The sequence below is a fragment of the Paramacrobiotus metropolitanus genome, unplaced genomic scaffold (genome assembly GCF_019649055.1).
Source record: "Paramacrobiotus metropolitanus isolate TYO unplaced genomic scaffold, Prichtersi_v1.0 Parri_scaffold0000080, whole genome shotgun sequence".
NCBI lineage: Eukaryota > Metazoa > Tardigrada > Eutardigrada > Parachela > Macrobiotidae > Paramacrobiotus > Paramacrobiotus metropolitanus.
Window position 1 is genome coordinate 332,276 of NW_026570300.1, and position 25,953 is coordinate 358,228.

At 43.2% G+C, this 25,953-nt stretch overlaps 1 protein-coding gene across 2 annotated transcripts; it reads right to left on the minus strand.

Moving 5' to 3' along the window:
• Nucleotides 1-1,662: 1,662 nt before the first annotated feature.
• On the minus strand, nucleotides 1,663-13,844 carry LOC129595613 (transmembrane protein 151 homolog). 2 transcript variants are annotated; one of them, XM_055492673.1, is made up of 10 exons: nucleotides 13,181-13,253; nucleotides 6,613-6,790; nucleotides 5,847-6,021; nucleotides 5,494-5,746; nucleotides 4,685-4,873; nucleotides 3,891-4,138; nucleotides 3,046-3,307; nucleotides 2,594-2,804; nucleotides 1,942-2,193; nucleotides 1,663-1,872 (listed from the first exon to the last, which is right to left on the minus strand). In XM_055492673.1, exons 7-10 carry the CDS (start codon nucleotides 3,046-3,048, stop codon nucleotides 1,814-1,816), a joined length of 525 nt encoding a protein of 174 aa, XP_055348648.1. In that variant the 5' UTR covers nucleotides 3,049-3,307; nucleotides 3,891-4,138; nucleotides 4,685-4,873; nucleotides 5,494-5,746; nucleotides 5,847-6,021; nucleotides 6,613-6,790; nucleotides 13,181-13,253; the 3' UTR covers nucleotides 1,663-1,813. The 2 variants fall into 2 exon arrangements, with proteins under 2 accessions (XP_055348648.1, XP_055348647.1); XM_055492672.1 differs by lacking the exons at nucleotides 1,663-1,872; nucleotides 1,942-2,193; nucleotides 2,594-2,804; ... (4 more) ...; nucleotides 5,847-6,021; nucleotides 6,613-6,790 and adding an exon at nucleotides 11,643-12,259 and having other exon boundaries at nucleotides 13,181-13,844.
• Between the last annotated feature and the right edge of the window lie 12,109 nt (nucleotides 13,845-25,953).

Sequence of the window (25,953 nt, forward strand, 5' to 3'; positions counted from 1 at the left end):
GGTGTTGTCGCCTGTAAAGGTTCACCGATTTGTAGAACACGACAACAATCACAGACGAAGACTTAAAGGTTATAATACGATGCGAACACTCGCTTAAGCATGTGGAAACATTCTCTGTAGAAAGCAGACAGACTGGAATGGAGGATAAGGAAAGACAGTCGGACTTCTACGTACCAAGCTCCCGTCATAAATCTAACGTAAAAATTTAACTGATAGGAAGAAATCAGTTCCTTCAGATCTGGCGACTTCGGGAGTCAGGAAATTTTGTTGGCGTTTAGTTGACTAAAAACCTTTCACCAGAATTAACGATGCAGTCAGTAGTAAGTTATAAGTTAGTAACATGATCATCTGGACGGCTGGCTTGAAAACCGTTTGCGCTCGTAAACGTCCGCTTGTTGAGATATGGTAACGAATTAAACGAACAAAAGGTTAAACGTGTTGTAGTGCACCGAAACTCGCACTATCCTATATATCCTGAAAAGTTGCGGTAAAAAAGGCAACCTGCGCAAGTGCGACCTTTCGGTGAATGACCTTGTCGAGCAGTCAAACATATGGTAGCTGTCTATACTGCAGCGGATGTAATGTTGTGAAGCCGCTGTCCGTGTTTACTACAGATACCTGTTATGCCTTATTGACTGTTAAGATTTTTTAAAGCCGGCTATGCTGGCTGGATTTTTTATAAGCTGGCTATTTTCCTTAACCTGACTTCAGCTTGGCTCTCTGGTTTTCCCGCTCGGGGCGATTTAATAACTGTGCGATTGGACGAGAGTGATCCGGTGTTTTGAACTTTTCTCACTAGAGTTACGGTAATCTCAGCTGATCTGGTGTCGCGCTTGCGTCCTACTGTGACCTCCACCGCTAAAACCTCCTTCGTAGCGCTGTATAGCAATTCGAGTTGAGATGCTCTAGCTCCGTTTTTCTACACGGAGTAGCCCAATTTCGATTTTCTTCCTAATATTGTCGTCAGAGCTCAACTGTCGGTTTTGAATATGGTAACGAACTTCGCAAGGAGCACGGGTGCCAGCAGGTACACACGTTGTACTCGGTATTTGTTCAAAGAACTGGCATTGTCAGTTTTGAAAGGTACTCGTATGTTTACTGCTGTACGAACTCTTATTTTTAAGAATGCAAGCATCGAGTGCGATAAAGCAGTGCGACGAGAAATGGATGCCTGGGTAACATCGCGAGAAAAATCACGGTTATCGATTTGTCCTGACTATCGTGTTATTACGTAAGACGATGCTAAATGTGCAAAACAGAGCGCAAAATACGCTTGCGAATTTGCTGTGCCTTATACGTACAATGGAAATATTTGGAAAAACAGATTTTGCCCACAATGGCCCTACACAATGTAGGTTAGCAGTTTTCTCCCCAGTTGGTCGATCTTCCATAGGCGTCCATAGGATGAACGCATAGGTACCGGTACTGTAGCGGGTTAATTAGTTTAGCGTGCGCACCGTTCTATGTATTAGGCTTTCTTTTCGAAAAAAAAGCTTTCCAAATCACGACAGCTGATGCCATCTACAAAATGCTACAAATGCAGTGCTCCTAGTTACAATTTTTCGGAGGGAAATGAATGTTGATGGCATCAGTACACAATTAAAGCAGCGACACACGGATTAACAAGCGCAGCAGACAGCAGCGGCAATAGTATTCCCAAACGACCCGGGCGTTCCTGGCATATCGCAATCGATAAAAAAAAGTGGAACAATAAAAAGAAAAATTTTAAAGTTAAAAAAACAATTTAAAAGAGGGAAAACATTCGGTCAGCTGAGGCTACAACAATTTAAAATGCAGCTAAACCATCACAGGGCTAATAATACGCCAAAAAGGGCCAGTGCACAGGAGATTCTTTATCCGCACCGTTATAATCTGAGAACACATAGGTATCTATATAATTAACGTTAATCTGGTTTTTTGTACGGCATCACCCCAGCCTACCCGCGGGCCCAAGACAGTCTCGAAAGGCCGCCGAGCGCGGCTGCACCGGCACGACACTGACATCCAGATCGCCGACAAACTGCATGGAGATGCGGTCGCAGGTGGGGAACAGGCGGATGACGCTTTCCACTTGACTGTACACGCCGGAGCGCAGCTGCAGCGGTACACGGTGTCCGATCATGTAGAACAGCGCATCCAGGTAGTACGCGTACATGAATTCCATCGTGAGTTTACTCGAGGCGGTGGTGACCTCTGTAAAAAAAAATTCAAATGCGCATGTATAAAATTATATCCCTGATTCGGTCAAATAAATTTTAATCAGCCAAACACACCGCATTAAAGGTTACCATTAAAATAAAATAATTTTTCAAATAAGTATTTATATGGCAGTTCTATTAATATAGATAACTGTTTTATGCAATAGGAGTATTTATATAATTTTATTAAATTAAAATATTAGGGCTGTTTAATTAACTACTCGTATATCAGTTTAATTAATATATTAGCTCCCAACTGACCGGGAGAGTATAATACTTAATTACAGACCGGATAAGCACGGTCAAACTATTTTCAAATATTTAGCAAATAATTACTTATACCATCGTTTAATGAATTTTACTTCAATTTAATTAAGTGCCAATTCACAACGAACCTGGACAAAATACTGCCGCCGACAGCAGCAAATACTTCTCCGTGGTGGTCAAGCCGATGCTGTTGACCTGTACGTAGAAGGCTTCATTGAAGGAAATAAAGTCCGGATCGAAGCCGAGCACTTCCAGCCAGTAGCGGCAATTATGCAGACTATCTTCGCCGGCCATGTACCAGTAGTGTTCGCCTTTGTGGAAATATTTGGACACGTTCAGCTGAATTATAGAAGTTTCATTTTCAATCCCTGGACAGTGAACAACCGGAAACAAACGTTAATTAACGATAATTAAATGTCAATTAATGGTTAACTTCTGTTAGCGCTTGCGGGTAGCATACAATCGGCTGGAAATAAAATACTCGTATCAACGACTCCACATTACTAAAAATAAGTCTAACAATATTCACAACAGTAGTTATACCATAACATTAAATATAAATTCATGCTTCAGTACTTACCATGTTGATCCACTCTTATTTTATTTTTATTTGTCCATTAAAAAATGCCGACCGCGAGTTTACCTACAAAAAGGTTATGCAGGTAGGTACGAACCAGATTACATATCAGGTACTTTTCCCTTAGGAGAGTTTTCTGATCTTCTTCACTGAAATTCCCGAATCCCGGCAGGAAAGATGCAAAACGCCCCAGACGTCGAACCTGATCGGTGATGCAGTTCTCGATGGCCATCAGGGCGCGTGCCGGAGTGGTCTGCGGCTGGTGCTAGATATAAAACGCAACCGGTCATTAAAACATTTTTTCACATCACTGTTTTCGCTGTACAAACAACAGACAAAAATTCTTCAAAGAATTCAGCTTTATTCCATTTATTATTTAAGTAAAGCGCAGGTATTAATTATTACGGTATTAAGTATTTACAAATACTTATCAAGTATTTATAAATACTTAAATATTCACTAAAGTGCAGATATAGCAGCATTTATTCGTTAATAATTCAGGTAAAGTACAGATACGACAGTGTGTATTTAAAGAACAGAATAATTAACAGAATCTTGTAATCGTACCGAAAATAAAAACGACCGGCATGCAGTAAAACAGGGAGGTTAATTATCTGATTGATATTAACAATAACTAATAAGAACAACATTATACGGTACACATATTGTATTTTATTGTTTATATTTAATTACTGTATATAGAGTATACATTTTATTTTTACTGTATATATTCATATGCATATATTTACATCATATACATATATTATTTACAATATTAAATGACACTGTTGTACGTTAACTTCAGCTGTTCGATAACAGCCCAGTCGTCCTTAGCACTTTGCACTTACCGGCACCAGTCCCTCGCACACTGCCAGCTGCATAAAATCATCAAAAGCCTGAATCTGGTCGCCGTAGGCCGCTGCCTGGGCGATGGCAATACCGCCAGCCGCCTGCTGCAGCAGGACGCTCTTTTCGCGTGTCAGATCCCAGTAGCGGGCCACAATGGGCGACAGACGGGCGGCGGTCTCCTGGGCGGCCGCCAGGCGGGCCGAAACACTGGACGGAGAGCGTAATACCGCTGATTCGATGCCGCTGTCTACAGAAAGAAATTACAAAACATCACGAAATTACTTTATTATGTATTCCAAAATTTAAAAGGCAAACATACGCTAGCAAAATTAACAATCTACCAAAGAGACAGAATTAAACATAAATCACTTTCAAATCTATAAAGAATGAAATGTTTCTAGGCGAGTATCGTTGAGATTTGTCGATAAAATACTGTAAGTTAAAATGCGAAATTTTGTCACACATGCTGTATACAAAAACCAGCCGAAAGATTCCAAATTTAAATATTGTGTGTGAAAATGAACTCATAAGTAACTAATACAGAGCATCCATAACTTTGCACGCAGTCACAAACCACAAATACGAGTACCGCGAGTATTGATAAACCACTTAAGCAATAGAATACTTCGTACAGATACTTAATACTATGTAGTGTGTCTAAAGAACCATTAATAAAGAATTCATATTAATTTTATCGTTTTCTCTGCTTATTTATATGGGCTGCCCGCTGAGTTAAGTAATTGTTAAGGAAGGAAAGTCATAAGGGAAGGAATAAGGAAAGTCTCATATGTACCCGCAGAATCCACACGACTGCGGTAAATGACCGATACGGTTCTGCTGGGCGAGGGACCAGCAGCGGCGGCCGCACTAAATCGGCCTTTCTCCACTGCACAGGCACTCGTGCTGGGGATGGGCGCGGACGTGGCGGCAGCGTGTGAGACGCCTCCGGAATGGCGCTCACGTGACGAGCATTCTCCAACATCTACACGCAGTAAATTACGTGAAAAATCCGAGGACAGCATCGTGGATCAGAAAGCTGGTAAAAATCAGCCAGTATCAAATCAAGATGGACACCACAAGTCTTCGTGTATTTGCTGATCTGGCAGTGAAAGAACTGGGCGAATCAAAATTACCACCTTCCGATTATCATAAAACTGAATTTATACAACTGGAAACGTGGAAAGCAATCGCAAAAAATTCCCTGGTATAGCCAGCAGCGATGCGAGCAGGTGAGTAACCGTGCTGGAAACTTCGCGAAGCCATGATGCTGATCGCCAGTCGCCACCGAGGCCATCAGTTGGCATCAAGCATTTAAGCATCACGTGGCTGTTAGCCTGGTTAATTAAACGCCCACCCAAGCAGCTTGATAGTGGATATTGCAAGCGGCCATGCTGCACTGCTGCCCGCGGATGCCAGACCACACTTTTTTGGTACTTCAAGTACGCTGTACTGTACAGTGTACATGTGCTAGCCTAGAGCCTAAGTACTTCGATTTTATACGACAGTATCCAGTTCGCTTTCTGGTAAGCTTCTGTTAAGAATGATTTGATATAGTCTAAATCATTGAAAGACGACCAGACAGGTGAAAATCTTTCAGTGTACCTGAAACAGCAGCTGTATTTCTCTTGCAAGCGCCACACTGTCTCAAGAACGCCGTGGAACCAGGTTCGCCGGTATTTAATACACTTGTACAGAATCATTAGAATGCGTGGTACTTGTCGCAGATGTCTGCCTCTTGGATTTCTCTGTATTGTCGGCCAAACGAGTTTCTCATGATTGAACGGATCGAAGAACTCACCCGGGGCCCGTTGCGGGTCGGACTGGCTAGATGCTGCTGCGGAAGGGACTGCAGTCACTGCAACGATGAACGAAATTGCATGGACCATGGTACAAACTACAGTCTGTAATTTTATAAAGTTTAGTGTACTCCATCACTCTAGACAGTAGTTACCTACCTTGCTGCACTGCCGTGCGCGTGCGGGGGTTCAATTTCATCCCGGCTGCCAGACACTTACGCAATCGGCAGGCTTTGCACATGGGTTTCGCGCTGGCTGGTGTCGGGCACATGTTGTATAATGCGCACTTGTAACTGTACTGCGGGAGAACTTTTGATGCCCGTAAAAAGAATGCCTGTTAAAGAAAGAAAGCTATTTGACCGTCATGCTACTCTGTCATACGGACTGTACGCGGCCAAGCCGTAACGTTACGGTACTAACTAGTAACTACCAACAGTACCAAGTACCAAATACAAAGGCGAAGCGGAAAATCCGGTACTTGTTGTCGACGCCCGGCGGGAGTGTGAACTTGCAGCCGAACATGGTGCTAATGCACAACGTACAGATACACAGCGCGCCGGTGTATTAATGATATTAATTATTGTAGCCGCAGCGTCGCACTTTAGCCGGATCGATAAATGACATCAAGTGTAGGATTAACAGAGCTTTGTTGTTGTCAATCCCTTTTGTTTGGTACGAGTAGATAACTCCCGTTATTTGAATCATAACTGAGAATGTTCAACTAAATTCACTATTACAATTGCGTACCAGTGAAGAATTTAATAAAATTCTGACCTGGAATTATACGAGTAAAGAAAAATAAGTATACTGTAAACAAATCTGTCACCAGAGTATCAGAAGAATATTGGACAGGATTCGGCGCGATCTTGTCATGTTATGTAAATTGTTTTTACGAAATAAAAGTAAAAATGCTGTCAAATCTTACCGCACAGCTGTTACACACTTTGCCGCCGTACAGCAGCCCGTGGCCAATGGTCGATCGACCGCAGACACAGCAGACATCAGTGGATGACCGACTACATCCGCCAGTCTCGTCCGGTAACTGTACAATATTGTCCGGATTGACCGACCCCATCGTACGTATACAAACTGGTCGCCCACGCCTAGTCACTAGTCAGTAATATAGATCGTCAAATTGCATGTTATACGAAACTATTACATGCAGAAAAGAAGATCGTCTCGGATGTATATAACATCTTATCACAGGTTGTATGGCGACTTCTGGCGCGCTGTCGCGCGTTATATAAGCACCCAGATAAAAATCAGCACGCCGAGCGGATTTCCCACATTAACGGGTACGCCGATATGGGCAACAACAAGATGATGTGCCATCCGGAAGCTGGTACCGCACGTGAAGCGCTCATTAAGAAATATAACAACCACGTTCGCACAACGGCATTTAGTCCAATCAAAACAGTGGCAAAATGCCGTAATGAACACCAGTACACCTGCGTCTTCCCGGCCGCATTTAAATATTTAATTTCGCGTTCTGTTCGATCGGTATGTTTGCGCGAAATACGGGTCAACAATGAATTGAAGACATGGCCGTAAAACGCAGTCACACGTGAACTCAGCGAGATACGTTGACGTCGACCGGCAATAACCGAAGCTAAATATTACGTAGTTACGACATCGTTCTGCGTTAGACATTGCAGCGGATGATTCAGGGATGAATGATTAATTGTTAATTGGTGTTGTTGGATGCGCTGATTATAAGCGCCAGTTTTAGTCTGGACTGGAGATAGAAAGGAATAACAGACTGCCCTCGATGCGTCTTAATATAATTACGCCTCGCTGCTTAGCGTCCCGAATTACCGTAATAATTATACCGGGTGCAGCGCGCAGGTACCTATAGGCTAATCTAGGGCACTGCAACCGCCCTTTGTAATTTACGTCGTTATCGATCCATCCGGAAGCCATACCGGGGCGCGTGTGTCGGGCAAAGACGGGGCCGGCATGCGCAGCGTTAACGTATAATCATACCGAAATCCTTACTCTAGGGAGTGTATAAGTGAGGCCTGCGTCGCGTTGGCCGACACAACGCATCCGCCTGGACTGCCGGCCGGGTGCGACCGCAATCCGGGATAATTGCGTCGGTGGTGTATTCGATAATTTCATTTGGGTTCAGTGGATCAATGATTACGTAAACATTGTTTTGCGTTGTTGTGTGCCGGTGCGTCAGCGTGCGCGTCGCGTATCCGATACGTTAACGTCCCGGATGCATACCAGACCAACACGTTATCGGTGACCTTATGTAGTTATGCACGGGGTGCCGGACACACCACCTTTTTGTTTATTTGATTACTTAGCGAGCGGTACATGTTGTATTATATATATGTACACAAATATATCTAGGAAAATGCACAGTTGAATGCATTTTTAGATCGCAGTGCTGCTGTTGGTCAGCGTTGACCTTTGATACTTGCCAAACTGCACTATATCTGAGTTTATTTACACAACTAACGTTTTCGACTTACTGCAGTACTAACTCGTAAGTTGTAAATAATAATTTCCCACATTTCCATAACAGGCAAATAGAAATAGACTTTTACCCCTTCATCGCTGCGCTTTGGTCGATCCTGTATTTATGGACTAAAAATAAAGCCAAAATGCGTACTATATAATTAAATCAAATCCAGATTTTTTTTGACCTTTTTTTTGACCTTTCAAATCCAGAAATTAAAATTATCCTCTTCCTGCTGTAATAATAATAAAATCAGTCATTCCAACATCCAGAAGGTATCTGAGGAAGGCCGATTGGGATCATGGTTTTCAAGTGCGACCTGTGTCCTAAAGTGTGCAAATCAGCCCACGGTCTAACTGCGCATCGCGACTCAGCAGTATGCAAGAAGGCTCAACGCAAAGCTCTCCGTCTCGGACCATCAGTAGCCTCTCAGCCTGCAGCTGGCTCCTCTCACTCTACTCCCAAAGCTCCAGTGCCTTTTCCTGCCACCACAGCCAACAATTCGGCGGGAGCAGCACCCACTCCGCCTCCTACGCAAAGAACGTTTCAACCTTCGAAAGAGCGGGTTCTACGCCGCATCCCGCACGGAGCGCGACCCGCTGCCAGAATCTCTCTGCAAAAGGCGCTGCAGCAAATTGCGACTAAGAACGATAGCAAATCCTGGCTGAAACTGTTTGCCTTTGCGCCGTCAGCGCTTCGTCTACCTGCCAAGACAAAGTCCGAACGTACGAGCTCCTTGGCTACTGCGGTCAAAAAAAATCTGGATTTATACGACCGCGACGTAGAGGTCCCTCGGTCACAGCCTCCTCGAACCAAGAAAAAATGGAGCTCCGACGAAGACGTGGCCCGTCGCGTTGGTCAGAAAATCGACGACGGTTCCGTCTCCGGGACTATGCGTGTCGTGATGTCCACGGATTCAATCGCGGTTATCACCCCGGAAACTCTGAAAGAGCTCAGGGCTAAACACCCTGAAAGCGGCCTTCCGTGCGTTACTCCTCCTGCAGCTGACTCGCCACCAGCGCCACCTGTAAGCGCCGCGGATGTATTCGCTGCCATCCACAGCTTTCCTCGGGGATCTGCCGGTGGACCGGACGGTTTGCGCCCGCAGCATCTCCTAGACATTGTAGGGTCGAAAATGGACGCTCACAGCGGTCAATTCTGCGAAACTGTGGCATCCGTCCTCAACATTGTTCTCACCGGTGAAGTTCCTGCCGATATTCGTCCTGCATTTTTCGGCGGAAAGCTGCTGGCTCTGCGGAAGAAGGATGGCGGCCTGCGCCCTATAGCGGTTGGCATGACGTTGCGCCGTCTGTTGGCAAAGATCGTTTGCACTAGCGTAGCCGAGCGGGCGACCGCCATACTTTCGCCAAAGCAACTTGGCTTCAACGTGCGTGGTGGAGCTGAAGCCATAGTCCACGGTACCAGACTCTTTCTCAACGCATCACCAGACACAACTAAAGCGCTCGTGAAGGTAGATTTTCGGAACGCGTTCAATACAGTGTCTAGAGAAGTGGTACTCAACGCTGTGAAATCTCATTTCCCGGAATACTACGCCTTTTTCCACTCAGCTTATGGATACCACTCATCACTGTTTGTCGACGATCACATTCTTTCTTCTGAAACTGGAGTGCAGCAGGGTGATCCGCTGGGACCGTTACTGTTTTGCCTTGCTTTGCACGCGATTATTGCCACACTGGACTCCGAGTTCAACTCCTGGTACTTCGATGATGGGACTCTGGGCGGCCTTCCCGGAAACGTGTTGGAAAATTTCGCACGAATAGTCGAACGCGCGCGGGCTGTTGGTTTGGAAATAAACATTGCCAAGTGCGAGTTGTACGTTACAGGCGGGACCGAATGTTTACAACGGGAGGCTGTTAATGATTTCCTCGCACGACATCCGGGTATTCGTATTATGTCAACTTCTAGTCTGACACTGCTCGGAGCTCCTGTTTTAGACGAAGCGATCGCTCCGATGTTTGCAGAGAAAGCGGCGGCTTTAACTGTTGTATCCGAGCGGATGCAGCTACTTCCTCGTCACCATGCCCTATACTTATTGAGACATTGCCTTGGTGCGCCTAAGATCATTTACATGTTAAGGTGCTGCAATGCCTGGAAGTATCCGCATCAACTGTACAAGATCGATGAAGTTTTACGTTCTTGCTTCCAATTGCTGTGCAATGCCCGAACCAATCACGATGATTACCCGAGCTGGCGGCGAGCAAGCTTACCGGTTAGCAGAGGTGGTATTGGTATACGTCGATCGGAAGAATTAGCGCTCCCGGCTTATCTGGCCTCGATTCATTCCGTAACCGGCTTAGTATCCTTGCTGCTTCCCGAACGATCGGCGGTGGATGTCACTGAAGCTCAGGAGATGTGGAAGGCGAAAGCTCGCCAAGCTGAATTGCCCGAACTTGGCTTTCGCAAATTGCAGAAAACTTGGGATCTACCTTTGTGTAACACGTCTCTGTCCAGTCTACTTGAGTTGTTTCACGACGACGAGATCAACAAAGCCCGCCTTCTTGCCCAGTCAACGCCGGAAGCCGGTGTCTGGCTCAACGCGCTGCCCTCCGCTCATATTGGCAACCTACTTGACGATGATACGCTCAAAATCTCTGTCGGACTGAGACTTGGTGCTGTGATCTGTGATCCGCATGAATGTATGAAGTGCCACAAACCAGTTGATGGACAAGCGCATCACGGCCTATCGTGCCTTTTTTCGGCTGGCAGGCATCCGCGCCATGGTGCTCTCAACAGTATTGTATGCCGCGCCTTCGTCTCGGCTGGCATCCCAGCTAAACTTGAACCACGCGGCACCTCTCACACGAGTGAACGACGTCCGGATGGTTGTACAACCTTCGCGTGGAAAAGGGGAATGTGCCTGGTGTGGGATGTCACATGCGTCGATACTGTCGCTGCTTCCCATGTCAAGTCCACTTCGACAAATGCGGGAGCGGCCGCTATTCTGGCGGAAGAAAAGAAGTCAAGAACGTACTTGTATTTGAACGGCAGATACATTTTCGCCCCGATAGCTTTCGAAACAATGGGGTCGTGGGGACCATCGGCTATCGCCCTTATCAAGGAGCTAGGAAAGCGCCTGCGGGACCACACAGGAGAAAAACGCTCGCATGAATTCCTCCGACAGCGACTTTCTCTGGAGATACAACGGGGCAATGCGGCGTCAGTCATGGGTACAATGGGGGAAGCGGAAAAGTTAAATGAACTCTGGATGTTATAAAGTGTAGCTTTTTCGCTTGCTCTCAATGTTTGTTTTTACTGGTTCTTTTTGTGTTTCGGGTTTCATCAATAAAGACTGACGTTAAATCATAATGCATGATGGCTTATTGTTGCGAATGCAGTATTTACAGCCTGATCAAGGATACGTGTACGTACTCGAGGTGTTCAGAAAATGGAAACCGATAAGCATACTCTACAATTATTATGTTAACAAAATACAATTTTGTACTTGTCAATAGCTCAGTGTGTTACGCAGCAGTTTTATTTCTTTTAAAAACATTATATACAAAATGTACAAAAACGCGAAACTAAAAAATAGCATTGCGAGGGAAACGCATTAAAACAGCATGTTACAAACCAAGCTTCTTAACATACGTGTAATGTATCGGTGTAAAGTGTGCGTACTGCATCTTTGTCAGGAAATTAAACGGCAGCTCTAGTAAAAACACCACCGCCACAATGTACCACTGCCAGGTGAGAAAAAACGGCCGGCCGGGTGTCGAACAGTACAGGATTTCGCGCTGAAATCCCGGGATCTCTAGCGATTCATGTAGCTGATAATGTTTGCCTCGCCAACGGTTATCCTGGATAAACGCATAACGTTGCCGGTTGAACGTGGCTTCGGTGTCGTTGTCCGACAGGATGAACTGCTTGTGAAACGCGATGCGCCCCCGCGGCACTGTGCTCAGCGCGGCCAACGGCGCCGCCTCGGAGATGTCACTCCAGGAATCAAATTCCATGACCTTTCGACCGGTCCACGTTGTTACCTTTTCTTTGTGCGTGTCGTCAGCGGCGCTGCTTTGGACCAATCCACGCGAGCTGCTCCTCGTTTCGTAATGATAGCATTCCATGTCCCACACGATGAAGGGACGACCTTTACCGTCAAAAGAAACCGGCATTTTAATTTTTCAATTATCATCGGATTTTACAGTGTGCTTGCTTTGTATTTAATTAATGAGTTTATAAAAATCGTCAGGTAAACGACAACGTTTGCTTTTGTAAAAGTAGGTTATAAAAATCACATGATTAACGATTTTCCACACTTCAAATTGTTAAGCCTGAAGATTCCGGTATCACGTTGTTTGGGTAATAAAATTAGCCATAAAATGCGATGATTCATGTTCGACTCGTCTTTATATGCGAGACACTCAATATTTTTATATCCTCGTTATAAGCCATAAAATCCAGTGAACTTCCTCTATAAACACGATGCATGCCGTCGCACAACCTGTTCTGCATACTATTATTGCCCAAAGATAATACGGCGTTGTAAATACGAAGCTGCTATATGTTTTTCAATTATTTTGACTTCCTACTCAAAATAAGCAAATCAGTGCTGAGCTTAACTACAAATAATTGATATACTTCGTTTAAATCGATGGCTTGTTTGAGAGGGAAAAATAATAATATTATAAACATTAGTATTGCAACTAATGTGGTAACCACATACAAGTCTACAGCTGACTAATTACATGTAAGACGATAATGCAACGAAGGCAATTTCTTCCACCTATTCTACGATACTGCAGCTCAATAGAAAATGATCAGTAAAAGCTAAAAAAGAAGCCTTGCAACAAGTATAACTAATGGCGGAATAAGCGAAAAACATTTACAGTCGGGTAACTATTGTATAGTAATTTAGTTCACAGAAGGAAACGTAGCATTGCAAATATGTTACTGTATCCGTTCTTAAAATAGTGCAATAATTATAATTTTCATGATTCTATCTGTACAATACATACGTAAATTTATGCTTGTATTACCTAATTAATACCTAATTACCGACTGAACTTACCGGCTCTCACGGTGCCGGTGTGTTGCGTGATATCCGAGATAAACACCAAACGATACAAAAATTTGGCGAAGGGATTATAGCACAACGCCTGGCATATGTAAATAACATACGAAACTCCGCCCAGCACCGCACCCAGCACAATTCCCCAGGGTGCCGTGCCGCTAAAGACGGATGCCGACAGAATCAATAAAACAATTCCACCAATGACACATAGGAGGACCAGTGCCCTCCAAACCGTGCGACACCGGCAGAAAATCCGCCGCAATGGTCGTCCCAAATCCTGCCATTCTTTCATGACCTTTTCCTCCACAATCTCATCGGAGGAAAAGGAAATCCGGCAATTAACGACGTTATCGTACGACGGCGGCGGCAACTCAACGACATCTTCGTATAAAGGAGGCGGGGTCACGTATAATTCCCCGGGAAGGCTGGATTCCGATACCGTAAAGGATATTGTCGGTAACGTTTGGGACTCCATCAAAACAACATATATTCAACCGCGGAAAAACCGTTGAGCTTAACACCGGCACAAATATGTCATGTATGTGTCATGTCGGTTTTGTTGCCGGTAAATATATCGATAATAGAACGGTGCGTGTGATTAATGGAGAAAGGTATTGTTTTTATGTGCAGTCATAAACAGAATTTCGTCTCTGGTGAATGAATACGCGATGTACCGGTGACTATGTTGAGGAAATCTGTCTGGGTGTGCGGAAAATGTGTACGCTTGTTGTTCGCCCGCCGGCGACGGATATTCCGGTTTCTGGCGGTGTGTTGTTACGCTTTGTTTCTCCAATGGTGTGCCAATGTTTTGGACACGTTTATGGCAGGTGTGAGATGTGTGGATAAGTGCGCTCGTAGGAAGGTGATAATGAACGTATGAAAATACGAAAATACTAATGCTTAATGCAAAATGATTCCTTTGGTTGTGATTCAGCCGTTTCGGTATTTGACACCTTGTGAGTGATCTGTTGACAACTTGGCTTATGTATAAAAGGACGATGATAGAAAAATAGGAGGTCTGCCAATGGAATGGTATATTGTTTGTCGGCGATTGCTTTTTAAATTTTGTGTTGTGCGTTGTAATGGCGGTAATTGATGCTCATAATTATTCGAAGATAAATGTCATGAAAAACAATGAAATCAATCAAATATAAATCTCAAAATTCGCGCTTTGTTTTCCGCTCGGTCAAAAGTGATCCGTAAACTGCGGTAAATCTGCTGATTAATGACATTAAATCCGATAAATAATAATTTTCATAAATATTCGATAGCATTGCTTTGTTTATGATTTTCTAAATAAGTACACCATTTTCTAAAACCACGAACTTTTACCAACAGCAAAATTTCGAACAAAATTTTAGCACTCGAGATCGCTAAAAAATGTACACGGCAAAAACAGCAGAATTGCAAAAGCAAAATTAATTATTGTTCACAAACGATTTGAAGAGATCACCTTGAGAAAGGCAGATTAAAAAACAGTCGGGGCGGCAAACGTAGAGGCAATCGTACTTATACAAAGTAGCGTAATTTATTTGATCCGTCCACGCGAAGTGGGAAAGGGTCAAATCCCGCGAATCCCTGAAAGAAAAAAAATTGACATTCTACCATGGAATTTATCGCTAGCGCAAAAAACGAGACGGGCAGTAAAAATAAACGCTGCTAACATCTGCTTACACATCTGCTACCACGACATCCTCGCCGTCCATTTCCCGCATGCCTTCGCTGAACTGGGGACTTTCACTTGTATCCAGCTTCACATTCAGTAAATTATCCGGCTAACAACAAAATATATACGTTATAGCTACTTAGCTTACTGTGAAAAATTAAAAAAGCAATTCGTGTAATACTGTACAATTATATATTACTAGAAAAATGCACGTTAGCGTGCATTCGCAGACCGGAGCGTGACTTAAGGGAAATGACCAGGGAAATGGTACCAAATTGGTGTACATACACGAAAAACTTCCGCTTTCGCGCACTCGAGCTCCAAACACCTTGTTGCCTTGTTTTCATGGCATTGTAGGACCGAGTAGTTTGTATACACGGGCGTGAAAACCGTTTGTGCTCAGAATATCCGGATGGGAATCGTGGTTAGCAGGTAAAACAAAATTCCAAATGTTAAAACAAACCGAGGTGTACCAAAAGCCTCGTTATCAACTGATCTTCTATACATTTTTCAAAAAAAGCACCCCAACGTGTAAATTTTTTATACAACGTGCTAGGTTAGTATCGTTTTTAAAATTAAAAGAAACATTTCTAGAATTTTTAAAATTCATTTTATTACATTGCAAACATCGCGAATTAAAACCTGGTTCGGTGAAAAAACGGTCTTTCTGCCACTGTGCATTTTCATACAAAATTTGAAAATATCGGTCCATACTGAGGCTTTTGGTATACCTAAACACTTTCAAACATTTTGGAATTTCGCTAACCGGATGTTGCGCAACTTGCGCGCAAAAATGATTTTCACGCCAGTTTGTTTTTACAGGATACAAATCACTGCTTAGTCTACCCTGTGAAATAAGTCAATGAAAATGTGTTTTTGAGTGCGCGAAAGTAAAAATTGTCGTGCCTGTACACGTATTTTGTGCCAGTGTACCGGGTCACTTCCCTAAAACGAAATTACGCGCGGTGCAAGTGCGGTGCAAGTACGCGGTCTAAGGCTACTGTGTATGCCATAAACTAACCGAAAACCCATGCCGGTCCTTGGTCGCATCATCATGACCTGCTATTTCAGCGATGGTAACGTACAAGGGATGGGAGGAAGTTTTTCAGGGAGAAATTTTTGCCGGGAGCCATTGCTGCTGATTACACTCATAATGTGTATTATGCAGATGCGTGGAATATATATGTATGTGTACATGTAGTGAACAATGCGTCACGGTGGTGAGCTACTTATATGGTATAGTGGTATAGGCTCACAGCAACAGGCACCACCATTGTCATTTGGTTAAATACCCTGCCGACATAGCGTTATTCCGAGGGTTGCTAGCTGTAGATTTTGTAGCCGCTACGTCATGGGCAATGGCAGCCAACTACGACGTCATAAATGCTGGCTGCGATTACGTCGTACCGGTCAGCTGCATGATGTCGTAGTCTCGCTTCCGTATCCAACTTTCGTAACGCACTTCCGTAACACACTTCCGTAACAAACTTCCGTAACGAATTTTCGTAACGGACAGAAATCAATCAATGCATTAGTCTTGAATATAGAGGACCTTCGCTACGCTCCGGTCGATCGTTATCTTTTTAATATTGTTTCTAAACGTTTCTTTATCGTATTTACCAATAAGAATCCATAAATCTCTCGCACTTTCTCTTGCCGGTATGGAAAAACATAAACTTACTGTATAAGGGTGGTCGTGTCACTCGTGTGATATCGGACACTTCTCGTTGGTCCAATGAAAGGCGTAACCATCGTCCACCTATTCAACGATTTGAGTTTGTCCCCTTTTTTTCACAGAATTTGTAAGATATCTTGATCTTAACCTGCGCGATTAGAAAAAGTATTTAAAATCAGTCCCACATTAATGCTTCTTTTTAGCGCAAAACTTCCAGCTGATCGCCGGTATTTTCGTTAAAATGCTGTGCAATATCCTCCTCGGCTTGCAGATCCGTTTGTGAAACGGCTACGTGTTGCTGCAGCTGTTGGGAGAAAAATAAAATTCTTAATATTGCTACACCGAAAAAAAAACCGATATATACCAAAGTGTTTTATACAAAGGGTAATTTTTTCGCAAGAAGAAAATAAAAAATAATTCCGTACTTTATTGATTCGCAGTTGAATACTTTCGATACCAGACTGGACAATGTTTAGTGTTTACGGTTGCGTTCGCTTCCCGTGCGTCTTCCCCTTCTCGTTGCAGTGCCTCCAAATGGCTTCCTCTCTTTTCTTAAGATTCGAACAACGCTACTTCAGAGAAAACCCTGATAAATAAAAAATACTGAGCTTCATTTACGTAATTTCCAAAAATGCACATCGTTTTCCAGAACTGAAATTTTTATAGATATTCACCAGACTTGCTGTTCATATTTGAACATGTTTCACAACCACGGATTTTTACTAACCGTAAAAACGGTACGAAATTTCTGGTATTCGAGATCGCTCACAAACGCACGGCAAAAACAGCAAAATCCCAAAAGCAAAAATTAAATATTGTTTACAAACAATTTGAACAGATCACCTTGAGAAAGGCAGATTAAAAACACCAATCGGGGCGGGAAACGTAGAAACCATCCTATTTACACAGCGATTTATTTGATCCATCCACGCAACGTGGGAAAGGTCAAATCCAGCGAATCCCTTAAAGGAAAACCGTCCACGATTTTCCATGCCAGAGACACACTAGAATTTATCGCTAGCACGCATTTCTCAGGTATCGATAAAAATGACGAGACGGGCATCAATTCCGTGCAGTATAAAATTAATAACGCTGATATTACAAAATCGAACGTCACTGAAATGCACCACCAGCCTGGCCGTTTTTGTGGGAGTACCGCGCCGATTGTAATTGTTTTCTTTTTCATAATACAGAAATTTTGAAGACGTCCGTGACACCGGTCGTTCGATCGTAAACACACTGAAAGAATGCAACACAATGCCAATTATTAAGATAAAAAATCATATTTTTGAAGGTTTTCTCATACTCCGCGTCGATAACCAATCATCTTTCAGTTCCGCGTTGTCCAATGCATCTGCTAATAAATCCGCTACCACGGCATCTTCACCGTCCAGCTCACGCGTGCCTTCGCTAAGCTGGGGACTTTCGCTTACATCCAGCTCCACATCCAGTAAATTATCCGGCTGATAAAAACATGTACGAGCCATAACGTACATTATTGGTAAAGCTGATTAAAATTTATTTATGCAGGCATTTGCGGTCAAAGACTCAAAGTACACGATGACATGCTGCCACATGTTTGTTCTGCGCCATTACACTACGCTCCACCACCATCGCCACCCAATCACCTGACGCGCTTTATACAGTTGTTATATCATACCACAACGTATCTTCGAACTTACTATTTGATTTCTATCGTGATTTTTATGATTGTAACAAAGCCAAATACAAACGCTATGCAATTTCTCGACTCCTCTCTGCGCGTTCACCTGGTTCTATATTTTCCCCAACATTCCAACACTTTGAATCACATCTGATAAATGTTTTATTTATATTTTTATTCTGCCTTACTTTGGCTCTAATCACTAAAACTTTAGCAATAGCCATTAAAACACAATAAAGTACAAACGCGGGCACATTAAGCGCGGTCAAAATTTTAAAAATTGAAAAAAAAACAAAATCTGTCCTCCCTTGAATTAAAGGTAACATACTGTAGTTAAAACCGCTGCTGCGTACTATTATAATTGTATTAACTTTTGTTAATATTTTAGTAATGGATTTGTTTACTCGGATTTACCAACAAGAATCCATAAATCTCCCGCACTTTCACTTGCCAGTATGCATGGAATGTCAGCGAATATGGATTGGCATCGATTTTGCTCTTAAGATCCTGCCGTTCCGCTTCGCGTTCACGCAGGCTTTCGCGTTCTCTTTCACGTCCATTTCGCTGGTTAATTTTTTCTCCTACTAAAACCAAACTCAAGGTCGGGTATGTAATCGTCTATTTCCGATTACGTATAATTACAGAAAATTTAAACACAAAATGAATCACAGCACTGAAAAGGGACATTTTCTTTGCTATATGCCGGCATGTTCATCATCACCTCATCGTTTAAGCCGGCATTTTGCAGCATACTAGCGCGTTCTCAAGCGATTTTCCCTTGTTCCTGTACGTATAATTCACTGGCAGAGCCTTTATGTTCCACATATTCTACAGATAAAGCAGCCATAATTTAGCCAGTTTCGGTCAGATTTTTCGAGAAAACAGATAAATTAATTACGCGGCGGAGAAATGTTACCATTTGCTCTGTTGCTTGAGCCAAATGCCGTATGAAATGTGGTATGCGAAGCCTTCATCTATCATTTTTATTTGCGCCGGAAATCGCTTGCCGACTAAGCACATTGGTCGTATTGAACAGCGTGATCGCTTTAAGGAGCCCATACAAATCAGTTTGGCCATGTCCACGCTATGAAAGGTCATCGCCGTCCTGGTGGACAAGGCGCGTCGCATGTGCCGTATCGCGATTTCAAATTACAAACCCGGTTGCTGCAAGGTAATGCCGTACAAATAATACAGAATGTGCGCGTGCGATTTTTTGAGAACACTGAATTATAGATACCGCGGTAACTTCTTACCGCTGATTAACTTTAGTTAAATTAGGCCTTTTGATTAGTTTTGTGGTACGATTTCTCTAGTCATCAGATTAAAACTGCCATTTTACTGCATTATAATTTCCCCTAGAAACGTATTCTAGAAAAAAAATTTGGAAATTTTCAGCTTCATATTAAGCTCAGTTCAAGCGTTTCGCCATAATCACAGGCTGTACCGCATTAGCCATAGTTCTACGACAACACAACAATTTATACTATACGGAATGTCATGTGTTATGCCAGTACAAAACAGTAGAAAAATCATATAATAATTTTACTCGTATCACTGTAAGAACTCTCAGTAATGCTGTAAGTGTTGAATAACAGTTACAATAATTTGTGTATTTACTTGGCAGACCCACTGGATGGCAACTCCAAAACGATGAGGTGGCTAATATTGTGCCGGCCGCGTACAATCTGGACGAAACAATCTACCACTGCGGTAAAACTATCCTTCCAACAATCAGCAAACGATAAAGAATTTTCGCTAAACTAAGAAAATAAGGTTGGAAACAAAAAAATCTACGCAGGTACGCTCCTCCTGCGATTAAACATCAAGAACATCAAGAACGCTCTGCATATCAATGAGGATGCGAAAGACGCGAAAATGCGTGAATATGTACCTGGATGAATTTGTAGCGTACGTCTTTTTTGTAATGAACTGCTGGATTCTCTCACATTGACTGAAACCGGAATTGCAAGACACGCTGTCGAAGGCGTCATTATTCTTTTCAGACTGAAGGCAAAATTAGCTTCGCTTTCTCCAATTGGACCGGGCTCAGATTAAAACATTTCTTTTTTTCCCGTAATGCGTTCTTGAGGATTTATACTAAAGTGGCAATTTCTTACTGGATGATATCCCACAGGCCCACAGTTATTAAGCGGCAAAAAAATGAGCAATTTTACAATAGTTACGAAAGCACAATCGTGGGCATGGTTTTGTCGGCATAAGCCTTGTCTTACTTTATAGCAACCTGGTTAATTTGTAATCGCGATACGGCACATGTGAGTGATGCGACGCCTTATCTACCAGGGCGCTGATGACCTTTCTCAGTGGGGACAAAGATGAATTGATTTGTGTGCCTCCTCGAAGCGATCGCTCGGAAATAGATGACCAATGTCCCGTGAATGGACATCCAGCTTACGGCGCAAAGAGAGGCATGCTGTACTGACATCCCGGAGGTGCTCTAACCAGGGTTTAGTACAGTACCATTCTGCGCAGTACAGTACGTTAGTATCTGTGAGACGCATGCATGATGTCGTGCAGTTGATTCAGTCATGCTGTAGACGATCGGGAAAATGCGCACGCGGTGGCGCAGCTAAATTAGGAAAGCCATTTGTCGCCTTTCCGGAAAATACTCGTAGTAGCGGCGCTGCTTTTTCCGCCCGTCTAATCAAACTTTCTCACCATTAGCCAACGTCAAGGCAATATGAGGAATGTGCTGCAGTATTTCCGACTGGCTGAACTCTTGGGCGCATGAGCTGGCATTTTCCAGAAAACAACTGTTCTTTTCGACCATGCAAGGCACGCAGATTTTATGCGAACTGCCTATTGCATAAGTACATATTTAGATGCCGTAAAAATTACAAGAAAGAGCCGCGAGTGGCGCTGTTCCCGTGACGGACATCAGTGCAAGTACCTGCGTACCGTTTTGACGACGTACATATATACGCTGTTACGTGCTGCTCTACTCTAGTATTGTATGTCGTTAAATTGCCATTGCTATACATATTAAGGAAATGTCCCGGTACTAATGCTTACACATACACTAAAGCTTTCGCTTTCGCGCACTCCGAATCACTTTTTTGTAATATTTTATGTCATTCTGAAGCTAGAGGATTTGTAGAAGTATACATTGTTTGCACGCGCAACATCCGGTTGCCGAGATATGGCGAACTAAAACGGGCGAAAAGTGTAAAAGCATTGCAGTGTGTTACCAAAATTGTTTCAATTTCAAATACTCACAATGGATGAGCCTCGTCGTCGTAGCTTCGATTCTCTCGTCCAACGAGGGAATAGAAGCCATACGCCGACGACGCCGATATCCACAACAACAGATAAGCCCAGTAAGGGCGGCAACGGCGGGCCGCCGCTGTAATTGTGCTTTACTGGATTTTGCATATGGACTTCGGACAATCAAGGCTCGTGATTCAATAGGGGAAGCGATCGCTTCTGCGTCCTCTGGATTCAAGAGGATGGTGATCCCTTCGCATCCCCTCGGCCTGCTGAATTACTTACGTGTGGTACGATGTTAACTGGGGATGACTTATCTGCATGTCAATGGGCTGGCCATCTTTAAGTGCTCGCCATCAGCCAGTGGATCGTGAAGTGCAGGTAAGTCGTCAGTCAGCCCGCTTAGGCGTCTTGATTGCTGGGATAGCGATTATCGGCATCATCTTATTTCGATGTTAATATTTTGCTATATTGTAAGAGAAAAACATATTGATGCCTTCATTTATGTTTCAGCGCCACCAAGTTGTGGTAACCTAGTACAGAATACTAGAAATATGTCACAAATGTAACAATACACAGAGTATGTATATCCGACACACGTAACACATAGGTGAACACTGAACACATAATATATCCGATTCGATTCCGATGTACTTGTATACTTTATTGTAACAACAGACTATCTAGCTGCTGTTCTAGTGGGGTGGCGATCAGCCTTCACCACGATTAAGCGGGTGTTAGGATGAATGGTGGCACGGCCGGCAACGATGCTGGCCGAGGACGCACTTACTGATGTAACACAATTACACAGGTGGCTCCGATTAGGATGACACTGGTTCATCCCAGGCGGTCAAACGCAACAACGTAACTCCAGGCATGTTAGATGACAAGTGCAAGGCAAGAAACAGAGCAAGGTTTGGGCAAAAGGTTAGGAGAAGATTTACTCGTAGTCAGACTTTGTGTATAGTATTCAAAATTGTTTCCGGCTTCAGACGAATTTGTTAACACACACAATTTAATGATTTCGCTTTTCACTTGAGGTTCTCACTTTTGGCGGCAACTACAGGGCCGAATGATTACATTATAAACTTCGCTGATTGCAGGCGCCACCGCGGTTCTAACCTGTTTTCTTATACAGAGTACTCGTAGTCGTGATTTATTAGAATGGATGTTATGAATTACAGAAAAAGCCTGTAACCGCCCAAACCATGAGGACGAATAAATATTCCGTTGTTCTGAATAGTTAACCCCCAAAATTTTGCCCGGCCTAGTTTTCTTCAACTTTAGCCAAAACCGTGCACGCCTACCACCCTCACGCACTGATGCCATTGCCCACAGTTCCACACTGCGCAATCAACGTGATAGCTTTTCGGCAATAGTGTGTTTCAAGTCTTCTTAAGGGTGAATAGAAATAAAAACGCAGCTCAAATTATTTTATAAGCTGGTTTAGAAGTGGTAACGTCCTGGCAGCGCTGCTCGCAGTCTCGACCAAAAGGTCATGCATCAATATAAAAAATGGCTCAAATTTCTGGAGAGGGGGAATTTTTACTGGTCACTCTTAATTGTACAGTCAGAAAGCTGCTCTTAACAGTCAAATTTTACTAACAGAAAATTTCGTACGAAATTTCAGTACTCGAAAAATCGCTCGCAAAATGCACGGCAAAAACAGCAGATTCCCAAAAGCAAAAATGAATTATCGTTCACAAACGATTTGAAGAGATCACCTTGAGAAAGGCAAATTGAAAAAAAAACAGACGGGCGGCGAAACGTAGAAACAATAGTATCTACAGAACGGTTTATTTGATCCATCCACGTGAAGTCGGAAAGGTCAAATCCGGGGAATCCCTGAAAGGAAAAAATTTAACATTGTTCCAGGACCAGCGCGCGCGCACCGCAGCGCCGGATGTACCGCTGACTTTTTGTATCTCCAATGTAAAATGAAGAAGTGAACAGCAGCTGTCGTGCAGTACAAATTAAACGCTGACGTTTATTAATCCCGGATGTTGGCTGCAATGCAACACCAACCTAGCCGTTTTTGTGGGGGTACCGCGCTGGTTGTAATTGTTTCTTTTTCGTAATCCAGAAATTTAGATTACGTCCGTGACAATGGTCGTTCGATTGTAATTTGTAAACACACCGAAAGAAACAACATGATCCCCATTAATTCGAAAGAACGTTGGTGTATATTTTGATGTTTCTTCGTACTCAGCGTCGATAACCAAAATCATCTTCCGTTGCCGCGTTGTCCAGTGCGTCGGCTAATAAATCCGCTACAACGGCATCCACCGTCCAGTTCGCGTATGCTTTCGCTGAATTGCGGGCTTTCGCTTGTATCCAGCTCCACATCCAGTAAATTATCCGGCTAATAAAAAATGTATGTAATAGCTACGTTATGGTGCAGAACTGAGAATAAAGTGATATTTTATTTTTCACATACTTTTCAATAACACTGAAGTACTGAAATTTCAAATGCCGCATCATGAGAACATGTCACCCGTAATCTACGCCATTATGCTACGCTTTGCCACTGTGAAACCAGGCGACGCGCTTATTGCAGTTGTTGACATAATTACTTACAAGTTACGACTTACCTCTTCGAATTACCTAACGAGGTGTTAATTTCTGTCACAACTTTTATGGATAATACCAAGGGCAAATATTAACACTAGAATTACTTGACACTCTCCTTTTCGGTAGTCCAACTCCTTTTCCTATTTTCCCAGCAATTGCCATCTAGTATTTTTTGACTAATTTCACCCTTACTTTTTTCATTCAGCTTACAGTAATTGTTTTGGTAATCTTTGCTGTTATTAATTTTAATTGATACATGTGTTATTAGCTTTTTCGCATTTTGTTGCTCGTATAGTCGTATTTACCGATAAGAGTTCATAAATCTCTCGCACTTCCTCTTGCCGGTATGTAGGAATATCAACGAAGAACGGTGGTCGCGTGATGTCAAAAACTTCGCTACAGTAACCCGGAATCATAAAAAAGGTTCAAGTAAATTCGCAAAATTTCCCAAATTTCTTCAAGCTTGAAAGTTGGAAGTACCGGACCATCCACGCGTTATTCTACTACGCCACAACACTGTGGACAGTGGACACACCGCCGGCACAATTTTATGTCGCATACTTTATTTTTACCGTGACTGGCTTGTACTAACCATAACAGCGCCAGTTATCAAGGACAAATACAAGCCTTATAACATTCGTTAACGCTGTCTACCTTCTGCTCGTCCACGCGTTTTATGTAGGCTCCCAGATTGCAGGGACATACCAGAACACTGCTGCCCGTGCCGGTGCAGCATCCGCTGCGCAGGGCCCAGACTCCAACTCTGACTCTGACTCTGATCATGACTACTCAAAGTCTGACTCTGACTGATCTGAACGTTTCTTAATAGGTTTCTTAGGTTTCTTAGGTTTCTTAGGTTATTCTTAGGTTATTCTTAGTTTTTCTTAGGTTTCTTAGGGTTTTTAAGTTATTCTTAGGTTATTCAGTCAGAGTCAGAGTCAGAGTTTGCACAGTCAGAGTAAGACTTTGAGTAGTCAGAGTCAGAGCTTGAGCGCGGGCCGCTGCGCAGTGCCTTAATCAATGGCCTCTTGAGATCCTGCCGTGCTTTCGAATATGCCCGCTTACGGCGGTCGGTGGTTTTGTGAACGGGCTTGTATAACGCACATCAGTTTAATACGTTTATTGTAGAATAAAGGCTGTCAGGAGATGCCACATGCAGAATGTGTAGCTCTTCCATAATTCTTAGTGACCGTGAGCCGTGTTTTCTTGAAAATCTTGGATTTTGTTTTACGTTAAAGTTTTTTTATTTTTTTTTGGGGAGACTTTTCTTGGGGAAGCTGTATTGCAGCAAAAAAGCAGTATTAATTAATCGAAAAATCGTATCACTCAGACAGAGTTAATGAGCGGTACGAAAAGTTTGTTTTGGGTGGTTAGTGGCTACACGTAAACGTTTGAGAAACGCGCGCGCGGCGACGCATCGAAATTTGGAAAGTCATTTGCCGCCTTTCCGGAAAACAGTATGTATCGCTGCAGTTTTTCCGCCCTCCTTATCAACCTTTCTCACTATTGGCCAACGTCAACCCAATAGTCGGCAATATGAGAAATCTGCTGCAGTATTTCCGGCTGGCTGAACTCCAGTAAACAAAAAGTTGGTTTCACCACAGGCACGAGAGATTTATTCAAACTGCCTACTTCTGACGTACCTATGCAGATGCCGTCATAAATTACACGAAAGAGCCGAAGCTGGTGCGGTTCCCGTGACGGGCATTACAGTAATGCAAGTACTAATTGGGAGCTTTTTTGACAACGTACAGAGTTCGTATACGCTGTTACGTGCTGCGGTTGTACTATATATCGTCAAATTGTCGGAGCTACTTTGTAGTTTGTACACATTGCACATACAGAGTACTATGATAAGGGCAAGGGGACAGGTGTCACTTCGTTGCTTGCGTTTTCGTTGATTCAATTCCAAACACTCAGAACGGACACGGGAATTGCACCTGCACCGATGTCAACAAGAACAGATATCTGTT